General features: G+C 34.3%; 1 protein-coding gene across 4 annotated transcripts in view; it reads right to left on the bottom strand.

The window, feature by feature from the left end:
- LOC138690967 (calcium-activated chloride channel regulator 4-like) overlaps positions 1 to 20,621 on the bottom strand; it is a 41,479-nt gene that overhangs the window by 2,727 nt on the left and 18,131 nt on the right. For all 4 annotated transcript variants that reach the window (XM_069812565.1, XM_069812562.1, XM_069812563.1 and 1 more), the window contains exons 4-5: positions 12,437 to 12,567; positions 4,456 to 4,585 (exon numbers count right to left, since the gene is read on the bottom strand). In XM_069812565.1, the coding sequence (XP_069668666.1) occupies positions 4,456 to 4,585; positions 12,437 to 12,567 (261 nt within the window). The remainder of the gene's footprint in view (positions 1 to 4,455; positions 4,586 to 12,436; positions 12,568 to 20,621) is intronic.

The raw sequence follows: 20,621 nt of genomic DNA, 5'->3' as shown, positions 1-20,621 counted from the left end.
GCTGACGAAACGCCAGAGACCCACATCGAGTGCACACAATCTCTGTGTGACTTGGAATTGTGGTTTTCTGTTAACGTACACAGTGACGTATATATTATGCAAATCAGTCTTTCAGGTAAAGCTCCCTGTAAAGCAGGTGTCAGGTGGAGTTCCCGCGTAGCTCAGTTGGCAGAGCACTGGTACGTTCAACCAGAGGTCCCGGGATCGATACCCGGCCCCGGAACAATTTTTCCCTTGAAATTATTCAAATCTGCTTTACAGGGAGCTTTACCTGAAAGACTAGATTTGCATAATACTTATTTGTCTTTATACTATATTATAATTCCTACTGAATAGACAACAGTGGACTGTAGTGGACTTTATGTTATCAGCAAACAGCTGGATACATTAAGAAGATTGATTTGATATTATAATTCCTAAGCATTGAATAGGAAGTTTTTTTTTTTTTCAGAAAACGAAAACGTTCGAGAAAAGGTATGCTGGCATATCATATTTAATTAAAATAAATACCGGTATAAAATAATATAATGAGAACATTATGTGTTTAATAAACACTTATATGCTTATCATAAAATGTCTGAGAGCATGTGCCATATCAAGACTTAAAGAATTTTAATGTTAAGAATGGAAAGACCTTCAGTACCTGCTCGAGCACGTAGCCTGTAGTAAAAGAGAAAATATTGTACATCCACATTTCTAACCATACATTGAACATGTTCTCGAAGTCATTAACGATTTTGATTGCAATGATAAACTTATTGCTCAAACCTACGATGGAGCGGCTGTGATGGTGGGAGAACTTAATGATTTACATGCAAAATTTCGCAGCCACTGTAAGTCAGCGATTCTTGTGTACGCTATGCGTACAAATTTATTAAACCTCGTCTTAACTCAGTCTGCCAATTTTGTGAAACAAGTAAAAGTGATCTTCACTAATCTTGCTGGATTTTCGAGTTTTTTCTCTAATTCATCAAAGTTGGAATGGTTATTTGAATCAATAATGGATAATGAAGATTGTGAATGTGACCATGAAACTGTCGTTTGTGCACGAGGGCTGTTAAGTTTACTGAAAGATTTTGAGAATTTTGGGAACGCATGGATGATTTTGCTGCTGAAAATTATCCTCAATGTGACAGATCATGGCTGGATGCAATTCCTGGAGAGGATAAGAAAATTGTATATAGGCGGTTGTTCAATGAAATCCTGCATGTCATCGGAATTGATAATATTCAAAAGTTTGCTGAAAATTCCAAATTGAGGCTTTTGAGTATGCTTGATTATACACAATTTATCACCTTTGCAAATTCGCTCCCAGAAGAAATATTGTTAAATCTAAAAGAAAACTATGAATCTTATTTTGATTTACTATATTATCAACAGTATAGTCAGTCTTGTTCTATGCACTTTCGTCTTTCGTATTTTATATAAAACACTGCCAGGCTTCGGCCTGGTAAATATTCTTATAACTTATGCTACAAGGAAATTATAAAGAAAATTTGAAAATTCAACTCAAACATTCATCAATAAGCAGCTATATCCAGGAATGCAACTCGCGCATATAACGAAAGCAGACTACTGTATTTTAACCATTTAAAAAATCGCATCCCTATGTCAAAATGTCACATGACGCCACTGCTCTACACTATAATATAGCAAAAACTAATTTAACTTCCAATAATATAACTTCGGAAATGAGTTCATTCCAACATTTCATATACTGTTGTTGAAATTAAGAAAAGATGGAAAGTGTGCTGTTTGTTGAAGCTCATATACCAAGTCTCACCTCCACATCTAGAGGAACTATGGGTGGACGGAACCCCGAGGCGGAATGGAACTATCCATTTGTTTGCATTGTAATATAGTGCACTCTAGGAAACTTTCAGGAATTACTATTCGAGCGGTAAGGAAGAGGAGAAACTATTTTGACTGTTTAGTTATTGTAGTTGAAGCCTGTAGTGCATTTTTCTTTGTTTCTTCTGTGTGAATTGTAACTTGCATGAATATTTACTAACAAGGTACGTAACATTTATTTAATTATTGATTTTTTTCTTCCCTTAAAATGGGCATTGTTGGCTATATTTTAAGATGTTCAGAATTATTTCATTTCGAAAGACATTTTGTGGATGATAAACTAAACCTGATCTCAAAGTAGGGGCAGAACGGACCGAGGCAGAATGGACCAGGGTTCCGTTTACCCCAGAATTACTATTGTTTCCTAGGTTTAATACCTTTCTTCTTCTTGTTTATATTGTCTCCTAACTCTTTCATATTTATTTAATAGTCTTATCTATTGGGATAATAAATGAAAAAAAATAGCCATTTAAAAGGAATGTAGGACTAAATAAATAAATAAATAAACAAATTTGATAATATTGTTAGTGGTGACCGTTTTTTGGCATCATCACAACAGATAGGGCTCTTGAAAAATATTCAACAAACACTGCAAGTTCGTCTGCACCAACTGATTCCTGCCTTGACTACAGCCTCAGCTCAGAATACCCAAGAAGATACGGTAGAGTTAACTTCTGCGAAAGATGTGGGCCTATTTTCTTCACCAACTTCCACCAAATTTCCTCAGGTTCTCTACAACAAATGTCCTCTATTCCAAATATCAACACACAAGAGACGAGAAGGAAGAGAAAGAAGGGTTGTGCTGCGATTTTGACAGCATCACCTTACAAAAGTTAAATACTTAATTTGTTATAATGATTTTTTAAAATCTATTTGTTGGAAATGTTTGCTCTTCTTGAGAAGAATAATTTTTCCAATAATTGGTGTGCTAAAACAAACATTGTATATTAGATTAAACTTAATTTTAAAACAAAAAATTGAGTGCCAATGTCACATCCATAATCATGAAATGGCTCAGCTAAACATATTTTTGTTTTACAGAAGAAGGCTAAACACTCCTTCGCATAACCTCCCTCAAATATTCTTTATTAAAAATATTGAAATTAAACAAATTATTGCATATTTCTCTCCCTGCAAAGGACACTGGAGTCCCTTTAAACCAGTTTGTAGTGGAGAGATTTCTGCGAAATTTGTTTCACACCCCGTAAATTTTCGAGTGTGAAGGTCCAGGGTGAATGATATTCTAACAATAGACCTATACCTGAACCATATTGTTGTGTTGTCTCTTTCTAACAAGTACTGTTAGAAGTCATATATACTGAAAATGTGTGCGAGTGGGTAAGAGGCTGATCACTGATAAAGTTATTAAAAAAAAAAAATGGAATTTTCTGCGCTATTGATGAGTCCGAGAATGATATGTTGTGGAATAGTGAAAATGAACAAGATAATATTATATTGTCTGAATCAAATATGTGTGAAAACAGTGATGATACTGATGAAAGTGATGGCAACAGAGTGTAGGATAGGGAGGGGAAGTAAAGATAAAAGGTTATTGTTTGTGAATCAACAGTAATGTATTCAACTGTTTTAAAGGAACACAGGTACCGGTATGTAACATAATTCTATTTGAAATAGGTACCGTATTATTTTTTTTGTTACCAATAGTATTTTTTTTTTTTTTTGGCTTCTATATTTGTTTGTTTATGCAGGTCTTCATCAAGGGTGTCCACAGAATCCAATCTCAGTGGTAGCAAGAAGATAAGAAAATTAGAGGAAATAGATGGATGAGAGAGAAAATTGAACATGAAAATATCCAGTTCAGAAATGTAAATTGCGTACCTCGCGCACGCATTCATAGTTTAAAGCACTCGCTTTTGTTTAATTGTTTACCGAGTGTTTGAGAAAACATGTATCAAGCACATAGAGAAAAATAAAAAAACAGTAAAAATAATAATCTCAGTGGTAGCAATTGCTACATAATTCACCCATGTTTTAAGTCTAAAAATTTTAGTAATAAAAGGAGGGAATTACGTGATAATATATGGTATAAAGATAATGACAGGCGTGCATAAAAGGACATCACGTAAAAAAAAATTTCCAAAATTTGGAAATAATAACCTTACATTATGAGTATGTTCTTTCCTTCCCTGATGAAATTTTATATTAAAAACCAAGATAGATTTAGTAACTTACTAATAAAAGCATTCGTAATTTTAATACAAAACACAAGTCAGATCTCTATCTACCCTCTGTTAGTCTCAGCTGTTATAAAAATGAAGTTCATTATTAATGTATTACTGCTGACTTCAATGCATTGCCTAATATTCTTAAAACTTTGAAAGGCCAAGAGGAAAGGTTAAAAAAAAGAAAATATCTAAATTTCTGCATACTTTTACCTTCTACTCAACTGATGAATTGTTTGTGTTTGTAAATTGAATTAATCTGCTTGCTGTGTATTGTATAACTTTTGACTTGTTCCAGATCTCAAAGCTACACTGCTGATGTAAGAACTATGATTACAATCAGTGAAATGAAAAATGATGTAATGAATGATGGTAGGCACACCATTTACCTACAAATGTGTCTCAAGAGTGTGGACTTTACCTGAGTTAATTCGAGGGTAGCATTTAGGGCTGTAAGCAGCCCCTCAACACCGTCTTCATCTGATACAGAGAAAAAAAGGCCTCCAGTAGCTTTTGCGAGTTTCTCAAGGTCATTTAAAGGTGCACTGTTCCTGTAGAAAAATAACTTTGTCAGACGGAATGAACAACTTATTCTAAAGATAGTGACGACAACAGAATTTTTAACTTGGGAGAGGCAATGGGGTAAGTAGAAATTAATCAATGTTTGCAACCAACCTTCCTTGTGCTCCAAATCATTGAATTGGGAGGAGGGGGTTGGAGGGAGAGAAATTACTGTTATGATGCTATTCTGATAGTAGTTGTTGTTTAGTCAACTGTCCGAAGACAAGTCTGAACCTCACAAGTGATACCAAAAAGGTACCACTTATGAGGCAACTAGGCTAGGAGATAATGGGATAAGTGGCCAGTTCCTTTCCCCCTCCATTGCATACGCCGACTAGCTACATGTTACACTAATCAGACTTCAGATGCATGGAAACAATTGTTCTTCCTATGACACATATCGTCAAGTGAGATGTACTGCCTGATAATAGATGTCCATATCAGCCAGAACCTCAATCAGAGGATGGTTCTGATAGTAAGTTTCGGAATTTTACTAGCATGATATTTACTTGTCATTTGTTTCTTCTTTTTCAGTAAGGGTGAAGAATTCTACTAAAGCCCATTATGCGTCCTATAAACTAGAAGTCAATCCAGAAGACTGCAGTGGGTGACCAGCTTCACAGTGGCAGGCGTTTGTAACGGAAGTTCTGAACAACTCCTTATAATGGTAATAGAAGACAAATAGGAAAACTCTACTAGTACACAAGCACAATACATCCTAAATTACAATACACATCACAAATGGAAAGCAGTGATTCAGTGAACATTTTGCATGTCATAATAACAAAACAGAAAATAAACATAAATTCGAAATAAATAGAAAACCAACAACAACAATATCATACATGCACAATACATTGAACTACAAGTATGCAACATTTCAATCAATGATACAAGATTAATATATGCCAGTGGGCCAAAATGATTGCAACGAAGAACTGAATATTATAAAATACATAACCCAAGAAAACAGATATAATCTTTAAATAATTAACAAAATAGTAAAAAAGGCCAAACATAATGAACAAACAAACAGGCGATACATGAGCACAAAAAGGAAATAAATTCATTACACTAATATATCACAATAGCAGAACCCATAAAATTGTGTCATCTTTCAGAAAATTGAAATACCAGTAATGAAGCCTACAAAACATAAAAAAAATCTAAAAACATACTGTATCTAAACAATAGAGAAAAACAGACAAATACAATCTGATAGGTATAGATATACCAAATCAAAATTGTAATAGTTATTCCGCTTTTTACTCCAAACAGACAGATCTAAGTTACACAATATTATATTTAATTTTGATTTGATATAAATAAAATTCTGTTATGTAAATTTTCAGGTAACCCTACTACAGAGAGAGGCAGTGAAAAGTTACTGCACTATACAGGGGATGTTGGGGAATAGATTCCCTGCAATCCATTGCTTGACTCATCAGTAAGCTGTAGAAGTGCAGGAGGGCATTCAGTTTCATTATGGTAGGCCTAAAATTTCCGAGTGGTGGGGATGGAGTGTGCGGACATCAGGAAGCATATGGAGTGTTTAGTTGATGAGTGGAGTCACAAATAACACAAATAATGTTCAATAACAAGTGTAGTAATGCAAAACTATGTAATAATGTGCGCTCAACAAACACATTCCCTGCATAGTGCGGTAACTTTTCTTTGCCTCTCTTTATAGTTTTCTTGAAGGTTGATGGTTTTTTATTAATTTAGAGGATTTTAGGGAAGGCTAGTTGACGACACAATTCACATAACTGAGTCTGCTGGTCGATCTTGATTGGTTGAAATTTAAACAGTCCGAAATATAGTTAAGAAGTCTGGTGTGCCATGTTTTTATTGGTGTAATTTTCAGTGTTAGTTTTGTTTAGCAAATACCAGTATAATAATCTTATTTGCTAAAGTAGTTACAGCATATACATTAAATATAAATATTTCAGTGTACAATGGCAGAACAACAGATATCGTTCACTAATATGAAAAATATATATATAATTGCATTCTCCATTTAATTTTCAGTATGTGTGCAAAATTTCAGGATGGAACTCCAAGAAGTTCATAAAAAGTTAATTGACTTAACCAACAAGATGTTATGCAGTCGCTGCGTCGTTCACATGTAGTAGTAGCGAAGAAGTGTATAATGAACATCAATCACAGGCAAGTATATTAGCACATGTGTCTTGCATCAAACTAATGTTATTTATAGGAATCTAAAGTGTACAGAATCAGTTCAAAGTACCACTATTTTCTCTTCATGTGGGGCAGAGTATTGTGTTTTTGTTTTTGGAATGGGGATGGAAGAAAATATTGTTAGTGTTCGACATAGTGATTTATTTTTTCATGTTTTTTTTTTTTTCAGAAGTTCATACTTTATTTGATAATCCTCGTTGCTAAAGAATTTGAAGGAAATGCCACTAACATTTTTCACAGCCTATTCGAATAATTTCTTGAGTGTTCTGTTGAAATGTTGAAGTGGCTGAAGATTCACTTTCGTAGCAAGCCTTTTAGTGCTGCTGCCAATGCCATCACAAAGGCCTTTACTGTGTGAAGTTGAAAAAAAGTTCCACTCTGTGCATAATACTCCAAAATCCCTTTCATGGTAGCATGTATTTACAAAATTCTTTCTATTCTTATATCGTGTACTCACAGTCAGAAAAGTTAAATAATTTCATTAACAATTCCTACTTTCTCCTTTAGAAACGATATTAAATAACGTTGAAAAAGATGAACTGCATTAGTTTCATGTATAAGGCACTCAGATATTACAACTAGATTCCTGTGTGTTTCACTTCACATTTTTGTGTGAAATAGATACAAATGGATGGATGCACTGTAATCTGTGGCATAATTTAATTCAGTGAATATGCTGCACAGAATCTTGAATGATGAAGGTATAATTTTTTCTCAAAATTATATAAGACTAAGCATTCTCCTTCCTGTACGTTTTCGTTCTCTGAGAAATTCAGCTTGCAGTTGTCAAATAAATGCATGGGAGTGCGAGGGCTTCTAATTTTGTGGACAACTTTTCTAAAAAAATCCTCATCTTGGGACTATGATTTCTGCCACACATTGCTTGTAAGTAATTTTCTGAATAATGTTTTCTTCATAAAAATCTTGCAAGTTGTTAAATAAGACCATTTTCTGGAAGTAAGCCTACATCTGTTATACATTTTCGAAGTATTAATGGTAGACTTGCTGTTTCTCTAAACACGTGAAGCAGTTGGAATACTAATTAAGGTTGTCAAGAAATGATGTGATTTTAGGCTGGGTCCATTGCGAACTTTTGCAATGGAGCGTGATAATCTACCAAGAATGTCGTGTAATGGTGCGTCACCACTCAAAACACTAACCCAAAAAGATGTGGAAACGATGGTTGGTCAGTAAGTTTCATTATTATTAATTTGCTGTTTGTTCTGTACTATAATAGGCAGCATACTTTGCGGTGCTGTGTAGTGTTAAATTGCTTGTTGTTAACGACTTGCGACATATGTACAGTAATAGTGTAATCTATAATGGCTAGCCAGTTACTGGTAACTCAGGCCTAAAACATCATAGAATCATAAGGAGAAACTCTTTAGATACAGTCCCTTACCTGACATACATATTTCATATTGTAAGTCCTCCAGTGGCTTAAGGAGGGAAAGCTGGTGATCAACAAGATCTTCCAACTAGATCTGGTAGACCTGTCGACCAACAGCAGGTGTGGTCCTCCAGACATTCTGGGGGTTGTGTGTGGATGAAGTAGCCACCAAAACGATAAAATATGTTGTTCACTCAAATTGGTTACAACTTGCCATTTAACCACTCCAATATGATATGAGTACCATTAAGGTAAAATTATCCAGAGATAAAATAGTCCCTCATTTGGATCTCCGGGTAGGGACTACTTTAATGGTACAAACCTTAAAATCTGTACTTCAGTGGCTAACCATGACAATATCTTTGAAAAATATTGGAGTGCAAGAGGTCAAATGACTTTATTGTCAAATGTGTGGCATTAGAAAACAACAACAACATTCTTGTAAAAATCCCTCGTGCATTCGATGTTTTATGTTAGGTTTTTAGTTTAAAATAAGTACTGGTATCTATTATGTCACGTCATCTGTCATTGCTCCACATGTGTCGATACATGCCATTTTCCTGTTTTCCGGTGCGAACACAGAACCAACCAATCATTGGTCAGCGCACAGAAGGATTTTGCGGTATGTTTGTTGATATGCTGAGTTTTTATGTAGGTCTACTTATGGAATGAATCTCAAATTCCACACTGAGTGACACTAAATCAAGTTAAGGACAGCTATTTAAGTCACTGGGAATTTCAATGCTACTTCTGCCTTTTTAGTCCCTCTTAACCAAACGTGTTTTCAACCCTGTCGAAGTAGCATTAATGACTTTAAAGTACTCAAGAGATAGTATTCTTCAGTGTTTTCTAGTGAATACTGCTCAGCTGGACCACAGGATCTTTTTGGTGTGTTTCTTTTCCTGAAGAGTTTTACTGGTTGCAATTCTAGTTCTTCAATCATATCAATGCTTGTTTGGAAAGTTCATGAAATTTATCTTCACTTCTAATGTCTGAAATTGCACAGTTTACCAATCTACTGTAACTGCTGACATCAGTCTATTGGCGACTCTGAAGGGTTGAGTTCAAAGTTTCAAGAACGTGGCCATCAGAAGTACATGTATCAAATATTCAAATCCTAGCTTACAATATTTGTCACTGCTATCATTAACTTCGATATAGCATAGGAATCAATTAATCGAAGATTTAAATTTCGGTTAACAATCTAACTTCGCAGTAGAGGTGCTGAGTTCCAAATAAGAATACAAAATATAATTTAAAATTAAGATGTCAAACAGCTTCACATCAAAAAATTGGGGGACATGCCCGTGAATAATATTAATATTGTAACTTTTATTCTACTTTTAACCACCACACTCCCGACGACAATGTGACTTTTATTCTTAATAATTCACCCTACAACAATGGGTATTCCGTTCAACACAGCAACACAATAGTCGTTATTGCACTCCACACGACAGCAATGACAATACACGATGTGTATTATTGAGAAGAAGAACAATGTACTCCTAATTTCCATTAATGTTCACAATGCACTATGTGCAGAACAAAACTGTCAGTTCTCAGTTCACAGTTCATAGTTTGTTTGGCTTGGCTAGTTCTTCTAGCTCACTGTTCAAGTTCATGGCACATCAAACTCAGATCTTCCGGATGTGTCGCACTCGCCTGGACACTGCCACAGTTATGGACTTAACTTCACTGCACGTCGAACCCTGGTCTTCTGGGTACGGTCCACGACACGTCGAACTCGAGTCTTCCCAGTTGCGGTCCACCACACGTCGAACTCAGGTCCTCAGGCTACAGTCCACAACACGTCGAACTCAGGTCTTTCCATTTGCGGTTCTCTGCATGTCGAACCCTGGTCTTCCTGATGCTCTCGAAGGCTGGATTCCTTACTCGCTCGAAGACTCACTTGTAGACTGACTTCCAAGGATTGACTCATGACTGACGACTCTTCTGTCGGCACTCACGGTGTTATTTATTAAATGACATGTTCCGGAGTCTTCGATTCGCATGCCTTTCAGAATCTTCGGGAGAAATCTGCCTCTCGATGCTTCCCTTGCTCTCCCCACTCCAAGCCGTCACCATAGTTCTTTTCCCATTGCTCCTTACCGCGCTACAGCTCCTACTGAAACTCGAGTTTCCGTTTCCCCGCACCTTCTTTCTCGCTAGATGCGTGCGCAACCCCCTGACGTGACCAGAATATTCCAGATGGGTGCCACAATATAATATGCCAGCCAACTATAACATTATACTCTTGAATTCTGCATGTCCATGATAACTGAATAGGTACATATTAGTTTACGAAGAAAATGTTCCATATTCAATCTTTGACCATGACTGTTCCATATTCAATCCCTGGCCATGACTATTTCTTTTTTATTATTAATACATATTTGCAATTTGAACCTATATTATCCAGAATTGTATGTTTTTAATGCATTTGGAAAAATTATGTAGCCCAGAAGGAAATGTTTTTGAGTGTCCATTCAATATCACATCAATGACCTCTGTGGTTACCTACTCCTTGTAGTTGAGTGAAAGGGATACATTAATTTTTAGTACTCGTGGAAGCATACCGGTATTACAGACTGAAACAGTTATACAGACCTGAAAAATAATTCATAATTGTCAACAATAATATACAACTAGCGTTATCACTGTGTATTCTACTCAATAATGAATGAAGGACAGGAATACAGACAAAATATTTAAAACATTCGAGTTAAATAAAATCGTCATAGATTCCATAATAGTTTACAGTGTCTAGCTAAAATTTGTTTTTCTTTACACAAAACTCATAACCTCGTATTTTTCACATCTTGAATTATTGTATAACGTTAATATTATAAAATCATTAATGATGTAATATAAATTAAATACATTAAAATAAAATATATATAAACAGGTTAATAACTGAAATTTTTAAATAACGAAATAACGAAAGCCAAAATATAACTCATTAACATTATTTATCCTCATGGGGTTTGAAAATCGAAAATGTACGAAGGAAGAATCTCTCAAATTCCTATCTCAGGCAATACACGAGGAGTGCAGGCAGAATTATTCGATAAGGAAAGCTCTGTCACAGCTATTAGTTAAAGTAAAATCGGCATTGTCGCGTCAAAGTAATTTATCGTCTTTATTTGATCATATTATCATTTAATTATATTATAGCAATGGAATTTAGTAGCGCAAGTCCTTTTATAAAAGTTAAAATCTCGTCGAGTCATGTGTAAAAGAAGCTACAGATTGCTAACAACAACTAATACACCATGAAAAAAGATTACTCAGAAGCATAGCCTACTGATGCAGTGTCATACAAATGCCAGATTTTTCATAATACATCATGTGTGTTTTTGTTTCGCGTATGTTAGTAAATTGCCATACCTGTACCAATAAGACACAACATGGGCAAAATATTCTGAAAGCGAACATGGTAACTTCTGTTTCGTAGGTAGTCAAACATCATACCACTGAGCTACGACACACTTTGACAACAAGTTTTTGCCAATGTCCATTCCACATGTATGTACAGTGAACAAATGGGGTGCACTTGGGATTTTTTAATTGTTAAATTCGTGTATTTGGAAGTTTCGTGAATTATATCATTATCATTATCTGAATTAGAAACAGATAAGGACAGAACAGTGTTAGTTTCGTTCTGAATGTGTGTGAGGGTAAACAGTAAGTAAAATCATAAAGATAGCATGATGCAAAATTTCGGTGCTGCTGTACTGCATGACCATCATCAACACATTTTAAACCGGCCATTTTTTTCTCCATGAGTGTACATAAGCCATATCAGTATACTAGTACCCAATATTTCCATGATTATTGTGTTGAAAACCTCGAAGTCTAGGAACATTAGATAGAGGATAGAGCAAGATGGACTGCTTGGAAAACCACAAACCATGAAGTTCTGTTTTCCTGGTACTATGAGTGAGTCATACAGTGGCGTATACTGGTTAAAGGGTTTGGGCTACCGTTGACTCTATTATTACACAAAATATATCTAACAATTACTTTAATTTTAATTACTATGGTAAAACTAATAATACAAAATTATTACGTTATGTTATATTATAAACTTTTTCTTTTGTAATTTCCTTGTGCTACCGCCGGTAGCCCGCAAAATACACCCCTGGTCATAATAAACCTTTCATGTCAAAATATTAAAAATTTTCTCTCTTACATCTCAAACATAAATGTTTCACATAAAAAATATATATATATATATATTAATACATACCCAAAACCAACTGCAACAACTTTACTTCCTGCCGAAACAACTTCATCTTCTATATCACTGATGAACTGACTGGGTTCTGTGTTTTGACCATCAGTGACCAGCACAATAACGCCATTCATTCCACTCAGTACCTGATTGACCCAAATTAGGCTTCAGTGCTTGTTATATATAACTTACGCATATTTTTTTAAAGTAAGAATTAATTTAAATTTCTGAAATCTCCAACTTTTATGTTCATGCAGTCTCTAAAATTTGTATTGTACAATGTCTCTACAAAAGAACAGCACCAGTAATTTATAGTATAAGAGAGTAAAGTTAATTTCTGTCTGTGAATGGAATGGTAACTCCCGAGGTGAAGCTTAGGGCAATAATTTCCATGAATGCATAAAATCTGTTTACTCTCGTGTTGTCTACAATATTTCTTTAATTACTTGTATATAAACCAGAGTGGGCCTATACAAGAAAATTTTAATTTTAAATTGTAGACTTTGGTAATGGGTTGGTTGTGGAGAAATAAATGAATGAATGCATGGATTTTATTGTTGGTTGTTAAGAAAAGAGTGATTTAAATTAACAAACATGCAGAGAAAACAATATAGCCTACTGGTACAGATATGTAGACAATATATAGTTCTATACCATGACAATAAAAAACAAATAGAAAACTTTACATCAACACCTAAACAAAATACATCCTAAATTAAAGTACTGGTAGGCATATCACAATAGAAACAGAACATAACCAATCTATACATTTTTTTAGACATTAAAATAACAAAACCAAACATCAAGCACGAATTTAAGATATACAGGAAATCCCCAACAACTTCAAACCATCTCATACAACCTAAGAAAATAAATGAGGCTAAAAGAAGCATGTATGATAAATTATATTAACTCCTCTGACAATAAATGTAAAGCAGCATGGAAAATCATTACACAAGAAACTAACATGACCAATAAGACAAAATATGTTCAAATAGATTCTTATGCATTTAATGAATTCTGTATTAAATCTATTGAGGACATTGCTGACGACTTTAATGGTGAAAGAATTGAAAGCAAGTGAAATGGAAGGAGAAACTTTAAAAAGTATGCGAAAACGCGACCTTGCAAGGGAGTTCGAGACTATGAAAAACTGAATATGTGAGCTCCAAGCCTGTTGGCCACCCGTCTCACTCAGAGTTTCAGGTGATCTACCTCAGCATTATATTAGTACTACTCCTGAAGGAGAATTTACATGGCATAGTGTGATGGATGATGAAGTTATGAAAGCAGTTGCTGAACTCTCTTCCTCTCATAGTTCTGTTAAAGAATAAATATACAGTATTAACCCTGGAATAACTGGTAAAGGAAATCATTACAGAATTTGAAAACAAAAGTCTCCTTAACACTATGTGATCTTACCAAAGCATTTGATTGCATATCCCATGATATTTTAATAGTTAAGCTGAAACACAATAGTATTAGAGGAGAAAGTTTAAACCTTATCAGATCTTATTTAAAAAATAGAAGACAAATTGTTAACATATCAAGTAAGCTCTCTGATATGAGACTTGTCACTAATGGAGAATATCATGGCAGCATATTAGACCCTTTTCTCTTCCTTATACAGTAGCAATAAATGATTTGTCCTTCAGCCTACCTCAAGATATGATCATGTACCGTATGCTGATGATACTACCTTAATAACATCTCACTCGGATCTTAACCAGTTGAAGTTGTCACAGATCAATAAAATTAACATAGCTAAACCTATTTATTGGTACCTTCCTCACCTCCAATGGTACCGGTAGCTTATTAAATATGTTGATGACATTAAAAAGCAAATATTGAAGCTCACACTCAATCTACACCTTGTGTAATCTAATTTATTTTTATTTCTAATGTTAAAGGAATGTATATCTGATCTAGGTTCATAAAGATCTGTTTCGATCTAAGGAAGACCTTGAGGCAAATAATTTATTGCTACTGTATAAGGAAGACAAAAGGGCCTAATATGCTGCCATGATGTTCTCCATTAGTAACAAGTCTCACATCAGAGAGCTTATTTGATATGTTAACAATTTGTTTTCTATTAATGAATAGACTGTAAACTGACATTACCTTTAACTATGGAAATAGTGGCCTACATAATTCCTTGGTATTTTTGTTTCATATTATCTTCAATGCCCTTTTTTGTAGTAATAAGATGCTATTGACTCCTGTTGTACTTCCCCACATATGAATTTTATAGTTAATATGAGATTCGAATAGTGCAAAATATATTTGTGTGAGAGTTTCTGTTGAGACCAATGGCTAAAAATTACCACTGACAATTTAGTACATATATATTTTCTGTGTGCTTGTGCCATCCTAATTACTTACTTACTTATTTACTTACTGGCTTTTAAGGAACCCGGAGGTTCATTGCCACCCTCACATAAGCCCGCCATTGGTCCCTATCCTAAGCAAGATTAATCCAGTCTCTACCATCATATCCCACCTCCCTCAAATCCATTTTAATATTATCTTCCCATCTACGTCTCGGCCTTCCCAAAGGTCTTTTTCCCTCCGGCCTCCCAACTAACACTCTATATGCATTTCTGGATTCGCCCATACATGCTACATGTCCTGCCCATCTCAAACGTCTGGATTTTATGTTCCTAATTATGTCAGGTGAAGTATACAATGCCATCCTAATTTTGGATTCAAATAAAAACCTAACAGTTTAACATACGATATTTCATTATCTAGTGTGTTGGAGAGGCCTAAGATCAGTTTCTGAGTTTTTTCTCATTAAGCATTAACCTGTTTGATTGAAATAATTGTTTTTCAGTCCTGTGTGAATAGATGGTTGATAAATAGACCTTTCTACTCAATAAATGAATGCATGGAGTGTGATGTAAATAATGTATTTTAGAAATGTAACTTTTTTATATTTTAATTTTTCTTTTTGTTTTTGTGTAAATGTGTTAATGTGCATCATATTCTGCTTGTTTATTTGCATATTTCCGTTTATTTGCTTATATTTATTTATTAGTGCTAAGTTTATTTATTTTGTTTCTGTATGTGTGAGTGCATAAATTAATTATCTAACATGACGATGTTCATATCCAGACTTTGTATACTGGCTTGACAAATAATAATAATAATAATAATAATAATAATAATAATAATAATAATAATAATAATTGTTATTATTATTAATAGCAAGGCAATTCGTTAAAAATCATAAAAACGAACAATTATTATAAACTAGTAAATGTTTTAAAAAGAGACTAACTTATAATATAATAAAATAAAATAGTATCATAATGAACTTGCAAGTAGCTTTTAACCCTTAGAAGCCTGAAGATTTATACCACTATTGCACGCAAATGTCTTACTCTTAACCAGGGGTTTGTATACCCACATAATCGGGTAAATTCGTGTTGGGTTCGTTAGCCGAGCAGTTTAAGGCGCACAATAATGTCCAGCCAGCATATCATGCCTAAGATCGCAAGTTCGCGTCCTGGCCACTGCAGTCAATTGAGCCTGTGGTAAAGGATGGGGAGGGCCCATGTCAAGCATTCGGTGTAATGGTACGCATGGAAGCTGACAGGGTTCAGTTGACTGCAGTTGGAATGATTTTGGTCCTTTTTTAAGGGGGAAAAAAATTGCAAAAAAATTATAGTTTTAATCAAGTGCAATGTTCTTATATACAACATACAATTTACTGTATAACTACGAGGTTATTTAGCATCGATGAGATTGGTGATAGCGAGATGGTATTTGCCGAGATGAGGCTGAGGATTCGCCGTAGATTACCTGGCATTCACCTTATGGTTGGGGAAAACCTCGGATGTTTTAATGTTACTTTTCCTACAGTTACTGATATTTTATCTCAATATACAGTTTACGATATGTTCAGAATTAACAAAATTAGCTAATACATTGACATAATTGAAATTGTTTTGATTCGAAAACTATTATAGAATTGGTAATTTATTGATAGAGTGAAAAAGTGTCTCTTTCCAGACCCATTGGAAATAGAAAAGATTTAAGCAAATTACATTTAATTTAAATTATTTCTTTTCGAAACCAAATAACGTATTTTATACTATTATTGATAATACAGGAAAATGAAAAAAAAAAAAAAAGATTCAAATAAAGAAAACACGCCAAATACAATGGAATAATGCCATTGATTCATGATTAAAATTTTTTTTCACACATTGCAAGTCAAAACAAAAATATAATTATGTTTTCAATTACAGCATATTCCAATGTTTTTCTAGTTATATATTTCTTGGCTGCAAGTTAAGAGTAGGAGATTTAAATGATGTATCCTTAGTGGCTCTTTCTTTATCAGCAGATTTTTCAATCACAGAATTGTCTTTCTTGGCTATATGAGAGTAAAAATTATCTTGCAATTTCTAAGCTTTTCATAAACCGTAAGTGTTATGCACTGGTATTTTTTAGGCTTGAAGAAATACAAATTGAAGTAATTGCAAAATATTAATCGATAAGTGATGAGGCTAACTGGTGCAACATTTTTACTCGAGCACTCTTCTGTGTAAGCTAACTCATGCAACATTTTTACTCAAGCATTCTTCTTTGTAAGCTAAATGATGCAACATTTTTACTCAAGCACTCTTCTTTGTAAGCTAACTGGTGCAACATTTCTACTCGAGCACTCTTCTTTGTAAGGAAAATGTATTTCTTAAATATTCAGATTTAAATCCAAACATTTATGTTGGGGCAATTTTCTGGTGTTGTGATTTGAGTCAGCAAGGAAACTATTTGTGTGAATGTACAACAGCGTCAATGTTTTGATCGCTAGTTTTATTTTTGGGGGGTATTTTTTCCCTTGTCTGTCACTGTTACTAAAATTCCCATTGTTACCTTACTCTCCCCAAAAAGTTTGATAGTAATTATTGGTACCGGTACGTATATTTGAAGTGCACAGTCTTGCAAATTAGCCTAATTGTTGGCACATTCTGATATTCTCTCCATTCATTCGGAAATAATATTGCTTTGAATTTGCACGTTGATTTGCTCTATCATTGCGGAGTCTACGCTCTTTAGGTATATTAATGACTACTTATTTAAATTGAAATCATTTTGTCTGTCACAATTTAGCTCCCAGAATTTTTTGCAATTTTCATTTCGTTGTTCTGAAATTTTACCAAAGCAGCCATGAATTCATTTTGTGCAGTCAACAATTTTAGGAACTTTTGATGAATGCGGTTTACCTCCTGTATATGTATAATCTTGTATTTTGTTTTTCTGAACCATCACCAGAGACATGTTGCTCACCTTCTGTTTCTACCACCACCTCTTCGTCATCTAAATACTCTTTTGGTGGTGTTTATAGTGAATCTTTGATGGAGTGCTCACTTATTCATACGAAAAATGAAATATAATAATAATAATAATAATAATAATAATAATAATAATAATAATAATAATAATAATAATAATATCCACACCTGTGGAGTAATGGTCAGCGCGTCTGGCCGCGAAACCAGGTGGCCCGGGTTCGATTCCCGGTCGGGACAAGTTACCTGGTTGAGGTTTCTTTCCGGGGTTTTCCCTCAACCCAATATGAGCAAATGCTGGGTAACTTTCGGTGCTGGACCCCAGACTCATTTCACCGCCATTATCACCTTCAACTCATTCAGATGCTAAATAACCTAAGATGTTGATAAAGCGTCGTAAAATAACTTACTAAAAATTAATAACAAAATGAAAATAATAATAATAATAATAATAATAATAATAATAATAATAAATCCAACTTGAAGCAACATTACCATCTTCTTGCCTCTTTAAACCACTACTAATCGAGTTATGAACCATACAAAACAATAAAACAATAATAATAATAATAATAATAATAATAATAATAATAATAATATATCCAACTTGAAGCAACATTACCATCTTCTTGCCTCTTTAAACCACTGCTAATCGAGTTATTAACCATACAAAATAATAATAATAATAATAATAATAATAATAATAATAATAATAATAATAATAATAATAATAATAATAATAATTTAGTTATTAACAGGGTTACAATGTAAACTACATCTTCCTGTATCCAAAGTGTTTAACTTCTTATCTTCTTCCTCCATTCTTCTCTTGCCTCCCAATCCCGTTCTTCCTAGCCTCTCTCCTTCATTCCACTTCTTATATCGTCCATCCAGGTTTTCCTTGGTCTTCCCCTCTTTCCTCTTCCTGGCGAAATCAATTCCAAAATCTGCCTGAGCGATCTTGTTTCTGGCATTCTACGTATGTGGCCATACCATTCTAATTGTTTGTAGCTAACGACATCTAACAATGTACTATTAACTCCCATTTCTTGTCTAATGGTGTGTTTCGAATTTTTTACAATTTAGAATGTCTAGTGGAACGTCTAAAACAATTTATTTCAGTAGAGAGGAGTTTCAATCTCAGATTCGTGTTTAAATGCCACGTTTCCGCCTCATATGTTATAATACTCCTTATTATAGATTTATAGATTTGGAGTTTTGTTATAATAATAATAATAATACCGGTAATAATTCACCTTGAAGCAACATTATCACCTTCTTGCCTCAGTAAACCACTGCAAATCGAGTTATTATCCAATAAACAGTAAAATAATATGCACACGCATGTTTTTAGTACAATCACAAATGAAAATGGACATAAATAATAAGATATTTGGTGCAAATTCCCACTTTCGCAATCCAAACCTTTTCAGGGTAACCAATAATAGCTACGTGAAAAACATTAAGTGAAGTGTTAAAGTAAGGTTTATTTCAACTGTATAAAACAAGACGGAAATTGACAGGTGAAACCCACTAACGGACTTAGTGTGTTGCACGTGTTTATTTTCGTTCATTTCGCACTTAGTGGAAATTTAAATTATTGATTATCTCATAAAGAATTATAGATACGACATAATGGACTTCACCAGACGAAAGACCCACGAAATTTTACATGAGGAACATCCAAAACCTGAAATTACTAAAAAACTGACTTAGTGTGTTTCACCTGTAGGCCGACGTAGTAGTTGACAAAGCAGTGACAGTGCAGGTCTGGACTGGTGAAGTGACAGGTTTCTATTCTTTGTTTGTGTAAGCTACGACGAAGTAAGAAATCCAAGGATATGGCTTTAAATAAAGCAAACATTGCTAATTACATTGTGGAAAAGTTCAAGGCAAAAGCAACTATCATCACGTCACAGGAGAAAGCAATCATGGATAACATTCTCGGTAAGTATATAATAATCGAACCTGGACGATAACAATTTCCAATATAGAAATTCACACAGTTGTAATAAATTAAGAATATTTACATATTGTTTACATATGTCCTAACTGATGAAGAGCTACTATTCGAAACAAGACATACTCTTGATATTGTAGAGGAGATTCATCATGAAACAGGGACCAAGAATTGTGTTTGGGAGCAGAAAGAAGACATACCCGGAATTCTAATTGTGAGGATGATGTTATAAGATCGACAGCACATGGAAGTACATTAGACGGTTCACTTCCATCACCATCAAAACGCAAGAAAGATGAATTGCATTCGACAGAAAAGAGGAAAAAAATTCTTGACTACATGGCACAACACCCAAACCACGGCAAGAACCGTAACCATTTTCGTATTAGTGAATGGGTATATAAACGTGTTGTCAAGAAAAAGCAACAAAGACTATCACGGGAAGACCAGGCTTCATTGCAGTATATACAACATGTTTTCATAAGCATGTGAAGAACTGTTGCAAACAATTTGTGACAGTGATCTGCATCAAATGGCATGGCAAGTGGCTGGTGATATAGAATATGAAGATTTCAAAGCCTATGATATCTGGCCATTGAACTTCAAATGACATTACAATATAGGACTACAGAAAGTTACAATGTTTAAAACAAGAGTTCAACACGAACGCCAGCCGCACATAGTGCAAACTGCTGCAGACCATGTTAGCGGCATACAGCAGATGTTACCTACTTTTGACTACAAATATGGCTATAACGCTCACCAAAATGGTTTTCAGCATGAAATGCATCGCCCAAGAACTCTGGCTATAAAAGGCAGAAAGAAAATTGAAGCTGTTGCCATGAATATAAATGCTATAACACATTCCCATACGGTAATGCCTTTAATTAGTTTACAGAGAGCATTGGTTGATAAGCTCTTCATTGTCCTAAAAGAAAAGGGA

Source organism: Periplaneta americana, chromosome 16, assembly GCF_040183065.1.
Source record: "Periplaneta americana isolate PAMFEO1 chromosome 16, P.americana_PAMFEO1_priV1, whole genome shotgun sequence".
In the NCBI taxonomy this organism is placed as follows: Eukaryota; Metazoa; Arthropoda; class Insecta; order Blattodea; family Blattidae; genus Periplaneta; species Periplaneta americana.
Note: the sequence above shows the minus strand (reverse complement) of the source record. Positions and strands in the feature narration are given on the sequence as shown.